We start from the raw sequence: 16,000 nt of genomic DNA on the forward strand, positions 1-16,000 counted from the left end.
TTAAGCGAGGATTTGAGGAGGAGGGATGGTCACCTTATGTGAAAGTTAGACTGTATCCACCACAGCAATAGACATCCTGATGAAGAAAATTTAATATTGTTATATGTGTTGATTCTTCTCCTATCTCTTTCATTTTTATGTTGTTTTGAATGATGTGAAAATTAATAGCGTTAATTTTAAATGCACTATTAAACAATTATTATAAAATTGTATGAACTGAACAAATGCCCATAAAACCTAATCAGTCCCCATTAATTTAAAATTTGTGATAACTTGTATATCAAACATTTCTGTTGTCAAACACTTTTGCCAAGGTTACTATAATTTAAGAAGGAGATTTAAAATTTTACAAAAACCGTTTTCAGATATCCTTAAAAATTTTTAAAGGATACCTACATAATCAAATAATCTGCTAAGAACCTGTAATTTGCTTGTGTTTATTAGAATGGTTCATCTAAGAACTACCAATTAACCCTTAATAGCTCAGTTTTAGTTACCACGTATTCTTAAAAGTATTTAATTAATTTGTGTTTCTTTTAAAATAGCATGTAAAACATTACGTAAAATTTAGAGTTTCCATCAGGTCTTAATGGAGTCTCCCATTTAGTTTGACTTAGTGAAATAATACTAGATAAAGGCCTTGAAAACTCATCTTCGCTTAAAGGGCGTACAGTAGTCTCCAGGAGAGACTTCTTCCATCCCCCCATGAGCGATCGGTACCTGACCTTTCTGTCCTCTTCATAAGTAGACTTATGATCTACAAGTGCTAATGGAGGTTCAGGCCCCAGGTAAGAAAGCTGAGACTTGGACCGTTGCCGGATGGAAGCTCTGTAAGTAAACAGAAAGATGAATTAGCCTATAAATTATGGGCAGGTTGGAACAGGACTCAGCTGGTTCCGAGTTTACATCACTTGTGTCAAATGAACAGAAATGTTTGCTAGGTTACATGGTAACCAGATAAGGGAGCTTCCTGATCAAGTTTGATAGAGCTATTCTTAAGACAAAGCTAATCAGTTTGGTTGCTGTGGACAGCAGGCTAGACCCTGATTCAGAGTATAACCGAGGAGGGAGAAAGAGAAGGGGGCCAAAGTTGTTCCACTAGTCCACCAGAAAAAGGTCCAAGACTCAAATCCATTCCAAACTCACATGGTTCTACTAATTGTTATAATGGCAATGGTCCATCACTGTTACCTCCCTTCTGTTTGTAGGTTGTAGTTTTGATATCTCTTCTTCTCTCCCTCTCTCTCTTTCTCTTTCACCCTGATGTTTGCTTTAGCATAATGCCACCTGGATACAAATGGACCCGTAGGAGGAAAGAGGGCCACTAGTGAGGTTTTCTCCAGGCTATATACTGCCCATAGGGATGGATTTAGTTAACAAATCTTTTATTGAAATATAATTTAACTTGGTGTGTTCATTCATTCACTCGACAGAAGCTTACTGTGCACCTACAACATGGAAACCAGTGCCAGGTGCTTTGGGGGATACAAAGACTGGTCAATTACAGACTTCTCCCTAAGGAGCTTAAAACTTTATAGAAGAGCAATGCATGCATCCAACCCTGATGTAAGGGAGAATGTGCTAAGTGCTATAAGGCAGATTTAAATAAACAGTATGGAAATTTAAAGGAAAAAGGAATGTATGTCAGGTGTTACCATAAAAGGTTTCACAGAGGAGGTGGTTAAAGTAGGATCTGGGTATCTGTAGGCTGGAGGGAAGAGCATTGCTGATTGACAGAACAGTATAAAGAGAAGCATGGAGACAGAGTTACCAGTTATATATACTTAGTATAGAGCAGATACAGGAAGTAATTGATCCAAATTGTTTTGTTTTTTCCCTGAGATTTCTGGGCAGGAGACTCCTACTCTCCTCTAGATTAAACTTGAAAGTATGCGACACTGGAAGCTGTTGGCAATTATGTCAAGGAAAGAAGCTTCCTGAAAAATGAATACTGAAAAATAAGTAGAGCAGAGAAGGAAAGAGAAAGAAACTGTATGTATCTTGGACAAATCGTCGAAGCCCCAGCCTTGCTTGATGCCAAAGCCTCCTTGGACTATTTATTGAGTTATGTTAACTTATTCTTTCCCTTTAAAGGTTAAACCAGGTTGGCTTAGGTTTTCAGCCATTTGCAAACAGAGTCTTAAGTAATAGAGGCAATCCTGAAGACTTGAGAGGATAGAAGTTACACTATCAAAGCACTTAATCTGGAGAAGTACGGCGTAAAGAGAATGATTTAGAGATGAGGAGACGTGCATCAGCTGTGGCAGTGTGATCTAGATGGAGCTATTCATAAGTCTCTCTCTGGCATCCGTATCCAGGTGAAGTTAGACTAAAACAAATACCAAGGTGGTGCCTCCCTATTATTGATGCTCATTTAGCCTTCTTGAGAAGGCAGCAATGCATCAACTGCATGACTCTAATTTGTTCCCACGTTCTGTTGATGGCATCGCCGTCCCCTTAGTCACCAGGTTCAACAGGCGCATTTATGTCAAGTCCTCCATCTTCCTTGCTCTTGCTCAAACTATTGCCAAGTCTCACTGTGATCAGGCATGAAACCACACCTCACTCCGATTCCCTGCTACCACACTGGCCCCAATCCCCTCCCACTTGGCCTGAAACTCTGCAACAATAGAGTCATCTCTTTAAGTTAGGTTAACTAAGGTTGAGAGGTCATCTCCCAAAAGTGTGAAAAATAGGTATGTGTCAGCTAGAGAGAGCAGAGTGCATGATAGGGCTGAGACTTAAGGTTATGGGCCTACATAGAAACTCAGAGCAGTAGAAGCCAAGGTAGGAGTATGTGCAGAAGGAGAGGGCATCAAAATATAGCTGCCTACAGCCCAGTTCTGAGCATGGAAGACCTTGATCCTCGTCCCCTCAAATTTCTACCACTTTATCTTATATTTCTTAAATCTCTCTTTCTCTCATTCCCTGTTGCCCACCATTCCACCTGTCTAGCATAAGCTGTCCCAGTGAGACTGTGGGCAGTAAGGGTGCGAGACAGGGGCCTGACCTGCCCCCTCTGGTATGCCATAAACACCAGCATTAGAATTCTATCACACCCCTTTTCAGAAACCTACAACATCTGCCCCTCCCTTCCTCAGAAGCCGAGTGCCACTTCTCACCACAAATAAAAACAGCTAATTTGGGAATATATGTTCTCTCTGTCAACATTATTATTTAGGAAATTACTGTCATCCATGAAATTGTTCTTGAACCTAAAATATATTACTAAAGAGAGACTTAGGCATCAGAAGGACTGAAGCCAAGGAAATATGATACAAATGAACATTTCAATGAGTCATCTTAAAAAAAAGATCTGTCAGCATACACAATAAGATATTTTTAACAGACCTTCTTACTTAAACTTATAAATCTTTCTCTGCAGGAGGTTAATAGCTACTTTCTGTGTATAGGTGGTATTTCTGTGTTTCTCTTCCTAGTCACCCAGATGGAGAATTTGTGAGAACTAATAGCCAAATAGGAAATATTTATATTAAAAATGGTTATCTGTTCCTAATAGTAAACTGTAAGTAAACTATGTAGAATGGGAAAAATTTTGTTCATCTGAAAAATTAAGAAAATATTAATTTTCTTGTTGACATGACCATGAGATACATCTCCTCTTTGCAACCTTTAGTGATCAAAAGAGTTGCCTAGTCATTTTCTGTCTTTAAGAAGTTAGTTGGTATCTTCAGATTGTGATTCTAATGACCTTTATAATTATTTTTCTTCCAATCAGAAAAAAAGCTGGTTAAACATAATACCAGATGTCTATAAAAATTGCCTAACATTTTTGGCAATTTTTATATCTTTTATTTTATATCTTTTATTTTACAGAGAAACATGAAGCTATTGTTTTATTACTTTCCAAATTCAAAAAATTCAATAAAACTAGCATTTCTTAGAATTTTTCTGAATAGACTTGTTCTTAAAAGGAAAAATAAAAATCAGTGAATATTAAAAATAAGTAAATCTGTGTTTGAACTACTTGGAGTTGTTACCTGAATATTATATTTTAAGCTTCTTTAACCGTTTTTCAATAAACAATTAGCTGCCTTGAATGAGCAAGTCCTAAACTGAGTCTTTGTTCAGAGCACAGCTTTGAATTAAATGTCCTAGAAATGGTAAACTCCATGATGGAGAAATATGCTGTTAGTCTGTTGCCTACAAATAGTTTCCTACCTTAAGAAAAAAAGATCTTGAATAACATTTTCACAAATATAGACAAATACTCCTGGGCAGAATTATTCTTAATACATAGACTTTTAACATTAAAGGAACTATTTTTTTAAAAACTTTTAACCCAGAATGAAAAGCTAAATTTATAGTGTTGCTATATAGCATGCTCCAAAAATATGCTTTGGAAGTCAATGCCCATGTGTTGATCTAGGAAAAAAAAAATTCATGTTTAGGAAAATTCTCTTTAAACGTCAGACAATGACTCTCTTATTTCATCTAGTTAAAGAATGATTTGACTTTGGATGGGTAACTCTGGGAGCAGAAATATTTGTAATTCAATTACAGCTCAGTAGGTTAAAGAATGAAGCTAAAGGCATCAATTTGACCTCCATTTAAGACAGTGCTTCATACCACAGCTTTGGGAGACAAGTCTGAACAGATTTTTTAAAATTCCCTTTCTAAGCTTAATAAACAACATTTTAACTACAGAGCATCTTTATCATGACCCCTACCCTCAATAAAATGAGAAGCCAAATTTAAACAAAAAGTCTCTATGAATTGGAGACAGAAATGTCAATATAGCAAGCAAGGATTCATTTGCATGTTCATTATTACACAAGACCTGGGGCTGTGCTTAAGTAAGGGCTCTCCAGGTTGTACCTGAGGTATTGCCAGAGGATCTTAGCTGCAGAGGGCTCTAAGAACATCTGAAAACTTTAAAATCTGCCCCGTGACTTGAGCTTACCTTAAGCTAGCTTGGTAGCTCCCTCTGCTAAAGGTCTGTTTTCTCTCAAGTAAGGTATCTTCAGTTTCATCTTTTCCTATTCAACACAACACAAGTGATCCCTTAGTGTATACAATAAACAGAACCATATCAAAATAAAATTATTATTTACTATATTTCCCTAGCATATCATTACTATGTCTGATGCTAAAACAGTCTATTAACTTTATTGCAATAAATGAAAGTTAGCACTTGTCCAGCACATTCTAACAAAAACAACAACAAAAAAATAAAAATACTGAGCAAGATTGAATCTTTTGAACTATATGATAGCCTATGTGTTATCACCACAGAAATAGATAACCTATAGATATAGCCGATATGAACCACAAAAAAACTTATGAGGAGCCCACTAGAGGTGGTCAAAAAAATAATGATAGACGCACCAAGTTAAAAAAAAAACCAAAACTTTTCAGAATAAATCACATGTGTTAAATGTATACAGTCATTTTACCCAATAGTGTTCACAAATCCAGATGTGACATGGTAGAGAAAGTTTGGAATATTTGGTTAACGTAGGTTGAGGTAAACCACCAAACCTGAAAATTCAGACTGAAAAAGAGAAGGTACACTAGGGCCTGAAGTATCTATCTACATTAATGAAAATAAGCATAAACGTTTTTAGTCATTGGTTAATTCAATCAGCCAACTAGAGGAGAGCTCCTACTGAGTGCAGGACACTCTAGGAAGACTCTCCTATTTGCAAACTGTGAGGGAAAAAAGGGATGGAATTGAAAGTTCTTCCACAAAAGACCTGTGTTTTAGCTCTATGACTTGAACAATAAACCTCCTGAGCATTGTTCTTTCCTTTATCATCTATGTAATGTCTCCCAGGGCTTTGAGGAGAACAAATAAGATACTGTATATTAAAATGCATAGAAATCCAAAAAACATTATATATAGCTGACTATTTAATATAATGTACAAGCATAATGGAAAAGGCACTTGCCCTTTATGTCTTTTTCATTAAAGGCTTGATATCCTTGACTTTGCAAAGTCATTAGAGTGAAGTAAACTCCTTTCCTTTCCAACAGTTCTTCATGGGTGCCTCTTTCCACTGCTGTACCATGTTCAAAACCAATAATGACATCTGCAGCTCTAACTGTGGATAGGCGATGAGCGACAGAAATGATTGTGTGCCTATGCTGAACCTGTAAGAGTGTACAGTGCACAGTTAAGCCAGACTGTAAGACAGAGCTGACATTGACATTTGGGCAGTCTCTGAATCCACAAGTTAAGGCAGAGCCTCAGTTCCTGGGAAGATCCTTAAATAGGCTGTACAGACATTAGAAAATGCCAGCGTGCTTTCTTGTGGCTAATAAATGCCATCACATCACATCACACCAATCAGCAATTGGTCCAGTTGCTGCTCTTAATCAACAGCTGAAAACCAAAATGGAAATTTTTTAAATCACATATTTTATGTTAGACTTAACAAGATTTAAAATTTTACACATGCAGCTTTTTTTTTTTTTTGCGGTACGCAGCCCTCTCACTGTTGTGGCCTCTCCTGTTGCGGAGCACAGGCTCCGGACGCGCAGGCTCAGCGGCCATGGCTCACGGGCCCAGCCGCTCCGCGGCATGTGGGATCTTCCCGGACCGGGGCACGAACCCACGTCCCCTGCATCGGCAGGCAGACTCTCAACCACTGCGCCACCAGGGAAGCCCACACATGAAGCTTTTAGAAGCAAATCATAATGTCTTCCATTCAACTGTGAGGAACATAGTGGTGAGCCAATATTTTCCAGATGGATACACTGACCCATGTAGTCCTTCTCTGTCCCTCTTTCTGTCTCTCCTCTCTCCACAGCTGCCTTTCCTACAGCAACACAAGAATTTCCACACAGACTTATGAAAGGAACTCAGACTTTCAACAAACCTTACTCAGTGCCTCTTGCACCACGGCTTCACTCTCATTGTCCAGTGCCGAGGTGGCCATGTCCAAAAGTAGGATCTTTGGGTTTCGGACAAGGGCTCTAGCAATGGCTAGTCTTTGTTTCTGGCCGCCACTCATCTGGCCTCCTCCTTCTCCAACAAGAGTGTCAAATTGCTAGGAGGAAGGTGACATCAGTAATGAAGAGGAAGAATTTGAAGGATCCTGACCGATTCTTTACAAAGGTCCTTTCTAGCTTCCTCCTCAAGCATGAATTTTCACAGGTCCGCATTTCACTTAAAAAGACTCTTTCCTGAAACAGGGTATTATCTAATCAATATTTGTGTATAAAATAAAGATAATGATTTATCATTTCATTCTGGGATATAAAAATGTTTCTCTTTAGCTCAACTTCAAATAAAATGTTTCCACCACAATAAAAGTGGATCAGGGTCCTGAAAATCCATCTTAGAGGATTAGAGCATGTATCAAAGCATTGTCTCTTTTTTCTAGCTAGACAACACAGAAAAACACAATGCGAAAACTGTCTATATATTATGAATGAAAGATCAAAGTAGCTTTAAAATCATTATGAATAGCAAACAGTTACTGAGTATCTTGCATGTCTAGCGTTATATTGGAATCTCACAATGGGGCATTGTGGTCAGACTTTTATCTTGCTTATTATTAGCCAACATGAGTTGAGCGCCTACCATGTAGAAAGCATGAATCTGAGCCCTCTACACATATCATCATATTTAGTCCTCACAGATGCCACATGAGGTAGGTACTATTATTCTGCTCAACTGATGCATAAGGAAGTACTGGGGCCTGAGGGGGCAAAGTAACTTGCACAAGTTCCTAAGGTTTGCAAGTAGAGAAGCTGGGATTTGTATGGAGGCAGACTGATTCTAAAGCTTTATACTTTTTAACCACTAGACTATATAATACTCACAGCTGAAATCCTATTCATACAAACATTTTAGAAGGCTGAGTAGGAAGTATTCTAGAGCACGGACTCTGGAGCCAGACCACCTGGATGAGATCCTTGTCTCTCCTGCCTTGAGCAAGTGATTTGATCTCTTGGAACCTCAATTCTCCATTGGTAGATGTGGATAATAATAGTAGCTGCCTGACAGGATGATTGTGAGAGTTAAATGAATTAATAGATTTAAAGTGCTTAGAACAGTGCCTGATATGTAGTAAGCACTAACTATGTGTAAACTAGTAATAATAACTCTTCCATTTAGCAGACCATTGGCCGCGAAATCCATACAAGTATATTACTAGGGAGTTGGTTTTTGTTGTCGTGTTGTATAAAATGAAGATAAATGAGGAAATTTTGAATATGTGAGATACAGTACTGAAGACACAGTATTAGCTGCCCAAGCACAAGAAAATTAAAGAGCAGTGACAATGATAGCCATCAAAAGGGCATTGTGAAAGTTACTGCCACATGACAAACTTATCATCCGCTTAGACAAATGCTTAACAGACAGAATGAGGAAATTGTATCTGGGTCAAAGGAGCTTTTAAAAGAAAGCTACCCCAGTTTGGTAGGTTTTTAATATATTAACAACAACATATTTTCAGACAAAGGGGAGAAACTCAAGATATATTTCTGGGCATAAAAGTAAAACATGACATTAAGATTTTAATAATTTAGGAATCAAATGAAAAGAAATGCACATTACTGTGTAATTTGTTTGCCTTCAATGACTTCTGGGTTTCCCGCTGGAATGAGAGGCTAGGGATACCTGTGGCAGGTCCATGATGAAGCTGTAGGCATTGGCTTCCTTGGCAGCTCGGACTATATCTTCCATCGTTGCATCTTCTCTGCCATAGCGAATATTCTCTGCAATGGTGGTGGAAAACAAAACAGGCTCTTGCTCCACTATCCCGATCTGAGCTCTAAGCCACTGAATGTTAAGAGAGCGAATGTCATGGCCATCCAAGGTCACCTAGAGAACAAGAATACAAGGTCACTTCTCCTGGAATCCTTCAGAGTTCTGAGCCATACTACTAGGTTGTACTTGACCTATGGGGAGAAAAAAAAGAGACCAATGAGATTGTAAAAGAAACAATTCCTCTTACAATGTGGTTGTTAATATAAGGATGACAACATAAATTGAAATCAAGTATAGCTATAGGACAATTCACTGTAGAAACACAATTGGTATAAAGCTCACTTGATATAGTTTAACATGATTGGCCCAGGAGTAGAAAAGTTATTAATTCCTTAATAAAGAGTAGAGTCAGTTATTCACCATACTTTGAATATTTTTATCTTTTGACTTGAGGCCAAAATGAACTTCAAAAGACACAATGAAAATAAGCAATGATCTCTATCTTGTATATATATGTTTAGAACAAAATCTTACTTTCTGGCCAGACTCATCAAATGACACTTGGCTGTTCAAAAGCAATTGAAACTGTAAGTGCGATAAGTAAATAAATATTACTATTAGAAAAAAGTAAAAATTTTACATCAAGAAAACATGATTTCTATATATTCAGAACATAGTTATGGTGGTATGTAGCAAAGAATACCCAATCAGAGAACAAAGTGTCTGTGAAGAAAGAGAACTCTATCACATTTGCCATGTCACTCTGACAGTACATGCATTATATAGAGCTCATTGCATGGAAGTCATTTAATATACAGTCAAATGATCCTATCTAAAGGCATCAAGGAGATGTTGACAAGAATGATTTTGAGGCAGAGTGAAAAGCGCATAGCCTTTGGCATCCAACAGATCTGGGTTCAGATCTCAATCTCTCTCCTTCCTCCTTTGCAAAACGGGCATATTTATCTTTGGAGGTCACTGTGAAAATAACTGATGATTTTCATAAAGCACTTGACATATAATATTGATGAAAAGCAACTATTAATATTTTTTTTTACTTTCAACCTATGTTGATAGTCAGACAAACACAAGGAGAAAGAAACAGTAGTTTTTTAACCTAACTTCTCAAAGCAATAATCAAGAGCTGTTCTCTGTTAATTCTGGTCAGGTAAGCTTTCTTATACTTAGCGTTTGGAGAACCTTAGGGAACAATAATAATTTTGTTACAGTAAGAAGAAAGAGAGGCAGCAATACCATTTTGAATGTATCTGCACATTCAGTGTATGCTCATACACTGAGCATATGGACTGGTTATTTATCGAACACAACCACCATGGAGGGAATTAGTCCAGTTGGTTCCGTCAAAAATCATTGTCAACTATGCAGATGTCAGGATGATCTCAGTGTATGCTAGGCCTTTGTGTCTGACCAATGTATAACCATTTGCAATATACTACCCCCGTGGATTAAGAAGTTTCTAGAAAATACCCACCATGCCTTCACTGGGGTCATAGAATCGCTGAATGAGCTGCAGTGCCGTGCTTTTCCCAGCTCCACTGGATCCTACCATAGCTGTCATTTCGCCTGATTTAATGACCATGCTTAAGTTATTTAAAATCTGCAGAGAAAAGAAAAGAGCAATGTTCAGATTGCTGTCAATTAGGCTACAAGTTAGAATGCTTTCTGAGGACACTGTGTATGTGTTTACTTATGCCCTCACAGCAATATCCACTGATTTCCCTCAATAACCAGAAAAATTAGTAAACGATGCCAAGGATGTGGTTTTAGCATTTAGCACACTACTTAGTAATAAACTGATAGCTGTAACCAACAAATAAAACACTGTTGAAGTAAATAAGCCAGGCCGAATTTGAAAAGTATGTTCTAGAATCTAATTTAAAATGTTTCTGACACGTCAGGATACCTCAAGGAGACTGTCCCAATTAGCTTAGGGGAGAAAGCCACTTAGCAGTAGAAGACTTTATTAAAACGAACTACTGGCATTGGGGATAGAAGATAAAACAGAAATGACATAAATGTATTTCAATTCAACCGGTATTTATTGAACAGCTATTATGAACTAGCTCCGAACAGATATTATAAATGAAGCTTTCAGTCATCTGTTCAAAAATCTTTACTGAGTAAGTACTACCTTGTGATCTATATTTCACAAAGCACTTTTACATACGTTGACATTTAATGTTTATATAGATATATAGCACTACATTACAGTAATCAAAAATATACTTCAGAAATGTTATCAGAATATATGTAACTATATTTTATATACAGATATGTATGAGATGTGTGTGTGGTGTGTGTGTGTGTGTGTGTGTGTGTGTGTGTGTGTATTTACCTACATTATAAGTATGTAGTATTAGAATTAAGTTGCATGGGATTGAGTTCTGTGGGGGTAATAGAAATAGTATTAAGAAAGGGTAGCTAACTATGGAAAACAGTACAAAGTTTCCTCAAAATATTAAAAATGGAACTGCCATATGATCCAGCAATTTCACTTCTGGGTATTTACCGGAAGAAAACAGAAACAATAATTTGAAAAGATACATGCATACCAGTGTTCATTGCAGTATTATTTACAATAGCCAAGATATGGAAGCAACCTAAGTATCTATCAATAGATGAATGAAGAAAATGTGGTATACACATATAAACACACACCACACACACACACACACACACACACACACACAATGGAATATTACTCAGCTCTAAAAAATTAAATCTTGCCATTTGCAACAACATGGATAAATCTAGAAGGTACTATGCTAAGTGAAATAAGTCAGACAGAGAAAGACAAATACTGTATGATCTTACATGTGGAATCTAAAAAACAAAATAAGCAAACAAGCAAAACAAAATGAAAACAGACTCAGAGATACAGAGAACAAAGGAGTGGTTCCCAGAGGGGAAATAAGTGAAGGGGATAAAGAAGTACAAGCCTGCAGTTATAAAACAAAGGCACGTGGATATAATATACAGCATAAGGAATATGGTCAATAATATTGTAATAACTTTGTATGGGGACAGACGGTTACTAGACTTATCATGGTGATCATTTCATAATGTATGCAAATGTCAAATCGCTATGTAGTATACGTGAAAGTAGCACAATATTGTACATCAACTATATTTCAAATAAAAAAATAAAAAGAAAGGGTGGCTAAAGATACTCTTTTAAAAATGAGGAATAAGTCTCCTCCCAAAGCCAGTTCATTTGGGGAGTAGATCCTAATTTTCCTGTGGGGTAAATCGGCTTTAAAGATACTTGCTCAGTAGGTGCGGAAAAACTGTAAATTTTCTTCACCATGTGCCCAGGACCATCACCTAGTACAAGACATGTGACCAGAATATCACAAGATTACCTTTCCTTCAGGGACTGATCTGGAGATCCTTGTGAACTTATGGATAGGAAATAAAAAATGTCAAAGACAGCAGCTTTCCTTTGCCACTTCATACCCTCTACCCACTCAGTGTCCCGCCTTCTGCAGGCTTTAAGGAGGTGGTTGATAAGCCATCCTTCTGGACTGTTTTGATTGTCTTGCAGTTTGTTTAGCTTGCACTCACGGTGACAGGATCTGCCACTCATCTTAACAGAGCATCACTCAGTTGACTTAACCTGAATGTGCTACCAGACTGTGTTCCCACCAGAGAGATTTGCATATATTATTATCACAAGGAATATGGTTTTTGTGGCCTGAGGAATGACAAGACACCTGAGGTCACTTCCAGAGAAACGTGTCTCCCTGCCTCGTTCCTGGAAAATAAGTCGTGCTTCATGAAAACAATTATTCTGTGGCTCTGGGAATGAATCATCAAAGAAGAAACTGGCACTTACCTTCACCTCTGGTCTGGAAGGATAGTGGAAGGTCACATTATGGAATTCAATTTCACCCTTAATTCGATCCAACTTGTAACCATCTTCTGACATGCAGTCAATGAGGGGTTTCTGGAGTAGAATATAAAAGGAATATAGCAACAGCATGTATTATATGCATTTACTGTCCATCTCGGTTTGAACTGATTCATAAAACAGAACAACAACCAGGTAAAACACTGCAGTGATATGCCAAAGATAAGTTGCTTCCACATTAAATATGCATTAATGATAGTAATAATATTCACTACCATTCACCGAGAAATTAATGTGACATTATTATTATTGTAATTACTATCACTATATAGTAGTATTAATATATTACATATATTTATATATAACCAAACTTACATAAATAATTAATATACAATTAATTATAATTAATATAAAATGTCAATGATCATATAATTGGTATAAAATATTATCACATTAATTTAATTAATTAGTATTTACTGTATACTACTATGATATATTATTACATAATGACAATAAAATAATATAATAGGTTGGCCAAAAAGTTCGTTTGGGTTTTTCCATAAGATGTTATGGAAATATATAGTATTGATCTATAATTAATATATTAGTATATAATATATTGATATTATTATGGAGTATTGTAAATTGAGATACCACAGAAGACAATGTACAAGGTGTTTCAATATGCTGTTTTCATTTATGTAATCATCACTGTAACCTAACTAGACAGGTGATACGCCCATTTGTTCACTTGAGGAAGCAGAGGCATCTCAAGAGGCCAAGGTCCAGTAGTACCCAACATTTAAGTATCTATTGTAGATGATGATTAAAACTAATGTCCTCAAGTGGTGTCTTCAAATATACCAACTTTCAACTGATGTGCTGAATTCCACCTCTGTTGTTGGTAGTGGTGAGCCTAATTCAGAACTTAACCATGTTAGGTCATCAGACGAGTGAGGGTCATCTCCATCTACCAGAACACTCCAGGGTCAACTTCTTCCCTCTCCCTCACTAGTGAGAGAAATTCACCATCATATCTCTATTTGGGGCTACAGTGTCATCTATTTCTTCTTTGGTCTCTAGTAAAAATAATAAAATAATTTTTAAATGCCTTAATGTTTTGTAATCGTTTCAGGGGCCTCTCAGACTCGTCATCTTATTTGAGCATGCAACAACCCTAAGAATGAGGTAGACTTTGGATAGCTCTATGTGGTTTTCAACAATCTTTTTATACCCCAATAAATGAAACTCCAAAATATAAAACAACATATTGCCAGCTCCCCCGTTCTGTTCTTGAATTTTGACCTCTCTAGCTTGACCACTTATGTCCTTCAATAACTTAACCAGGGAAAACCTAGCCAGGCTGCCAAGGTCCTTTACAAGCCTGTAGACTTTCTGTCACATTTAGAAGTTAATCTAATCTTATGAACTTGTTCTTAAAGTCCTGCGTGATCTGGCCCCTTCCCATTCCTCCAGCCTCTGTCTCTTGCTCACTCTGTTCAGTCACACTGACTTTTAGTTCCTTGCATTCACCAAGCCCTTTTCCAACCTGGAGATCTCTTCCATGAATACCTCCCTGCTCTCACCTCTCAGGCATCTCTCCTCCCACGAGCCCCCTTTTGCATGGCTGACTCACCTCCTTCAGTTCTCAGCTCAGAAACGGTGTCACTGTCACTCAATTTAAATGCTCCTTCCCCCATCCCAACCACTATCACACTGACCTATTTTATTTCCTTCCTTGTACTTATCACCATCTAATATTATCTTATCTTTGAATGTGCCTACTTCGGCATTGCCTATTTCCCATATGATATGAGAGCAGGGGCCTTATTTGCTCTATTTCACTCTTGCACTGCCAGCTCAGAACGGGGTCTGGCTCATGACAGCACTTATTTAAGTACTGCTGAATTAAGGGCATTGTGATAGTTTCTCATATTTTTTAACATTGAGGATAAATTCCTCGTGAGTTCATTCCTCCCCCCAGCCCCAGCCTGCTAACGGCCTTTACTTTTGGCTTTTACATACCCGGTCCATTGTCTCAAAAATGCTGGTGGCTGCTGCACGGCCAGCTGCAAAGGCTTCCAAACAGGAAGAGGCATTGCCAAGATTTAAAGCTCCTACTATGACACTGAGGAAAATCTGTAATAAAAAGAGACAAACATAGTTTTCATCAATTTGTAAATAGTCTTCACTGTCATTTGGGCTGCCCATGTGAACTCAAAGATTTCTCAGAAATATTCTTCTGTGGGAGTTTGAAAGCTAAATAGCTCTTTGGAAACACTAGGAACAGTTTTTGTTCTGCAAAGTATCTCCAATTTTTCTACTGTTTTGATTTAAAAGTCTACATAATTTTTGATTGAACATCACTATTCTACAAAAAAGAACATGTTTTTAGATCAGTAAGAGGTCTAAGCAAGGCAGCACATAGACACTGAGTGGGTTAGAGTAGTGATACGATAATTGATTTATTATATAAACAGCCTTATAATGTTAAAGACTTCTGGTTAAAGGCTTGTTGATAAAGACACTGTGATTAGCCTGATTGTCCTAGAGACTGGTACATGCAAAATATGCCTACTACTACTGCTACTGCTATATTCCCGCTACTAGTGAACTAGTTTTTAGGATAACTACTGCTATACTAATACTAGCAATAATAACAATAATAGTAAGGTATGTGTTTAAGTGCTCTACTCGTATTACTTCATTTAATCCTTACAACAGAAGAGGAAACAGAGGTGTATGGAGGCTGCCTAACTTACCTAATGTCTCAACGTGTATTAAGGGGTAGAGCATTATTTGAATCCAGGCTCTTGATTGACATTTTGTCCAGCTCCCAGGCTCATCTACTGCTGCTGCACACAAGTGGAGTGGCCAGGTTCCTGTGCAGAGCTGGGGAAGCTCTTCTTTGACTCACCAACCTGGCCATCTCATTAAGTTAGGGGAAGGCTACCTGATCATGATCAGATGGTCCTACCCAACAGCACTCTGGTTTTGTTTTTGTTTGTTTTTAACATCTTTATTGGAGTATAATTGCTTTACAAGGATGTGTTAGTTTCTGCTTTATAACACAATGAATCAGTTACATATATACATATATCCCCATATCTCCTCCCTCTTGCATCTCCCTCCCTCCCACCCTCCCTATCCCACCCCTCCAGGCGGTCACAAAGCACCGAGCTGATCTCCCTGTGCTATGCGGCTGCTTCCCACTAGCTATCTACCTTACGTTTGGTAGTGTATATATGTCCATGCCACTCTCTTACTTTGTCACAGCTTACCCTTCCCCCTCCCCATATCCTCAAGTCCATTCTCTAGTAGGTCTGTATCTTTATTCCTGTCTTACCCCTAGGTTCTTCATGACATATTTTTTTCTTAGATTCCATACATATGTGTTAGCATACGGTATTTGTCTCTCTCTTTCTGACTTACTTCACTCTGTATGA

The 16,000-nt window shown here is 37.7% G+C and overlaps 1 protein-coding gene across 1 annotated transcript in view; it reads right to left on the reverse strand.

Annotated features, from left to right (window-relative positions):
- ABCB11 (ATP binding cassette subfamily B member 11) overlaps positions 1–16,000 on the reverse strand; it is a 95,806-nt gene that overhangs the window by 35,696 nt on the left and 44,110 nt on the right. Inside the window, exons 11-18 of the mRNA XM_007452617.1 lie at positions 14,580–14,693; positions 12,540–12,650; positions 10,176–10,301; positions 8,594–8,797; positions 6,843–7,013; positions 5,913–6,114; positions 4,925–4,994; positions 726–828 (exon numbers count right to left, since the gene is read on the reverse strand). Coding sequence (XP_007452679.1) covers positions 726–828; positions 4,925–4,994; positions 5,913–6,114; positions 6,843–7,013; positions 8,594–8,797; positions 10,176–10,301; positions 12,540–12,650; positions 14,580–14,693 — 1,101 coding nt within the window. The remainder of the gene's footprint in view (positions 1–725; positions 829–4,924; positions 4,995–5,912; positions 6,115–6,842; positions 7,014–8,593; positions 8,798–10,175; positions 10,302–12,539; positions 12,651–14,579; positions 14,694–16,000) is intronic.

This window comes from Lipotes vexillifer, unplaced genomic scaffold (genome assembly GCF_000442215.2).
Source record: "Lipotes vexillifer unplaced genomic scaffold, Lipotes_vexillifer_v1.1 scaffold454, whole genome shotgun sequence".
Classification (NCBI taxonomy): Eukaryota; Metazoa; Chordata; class Mammalia; order Artiodactyla; family Lipotidae; genus Lipotes; species Lipotes vexillifer.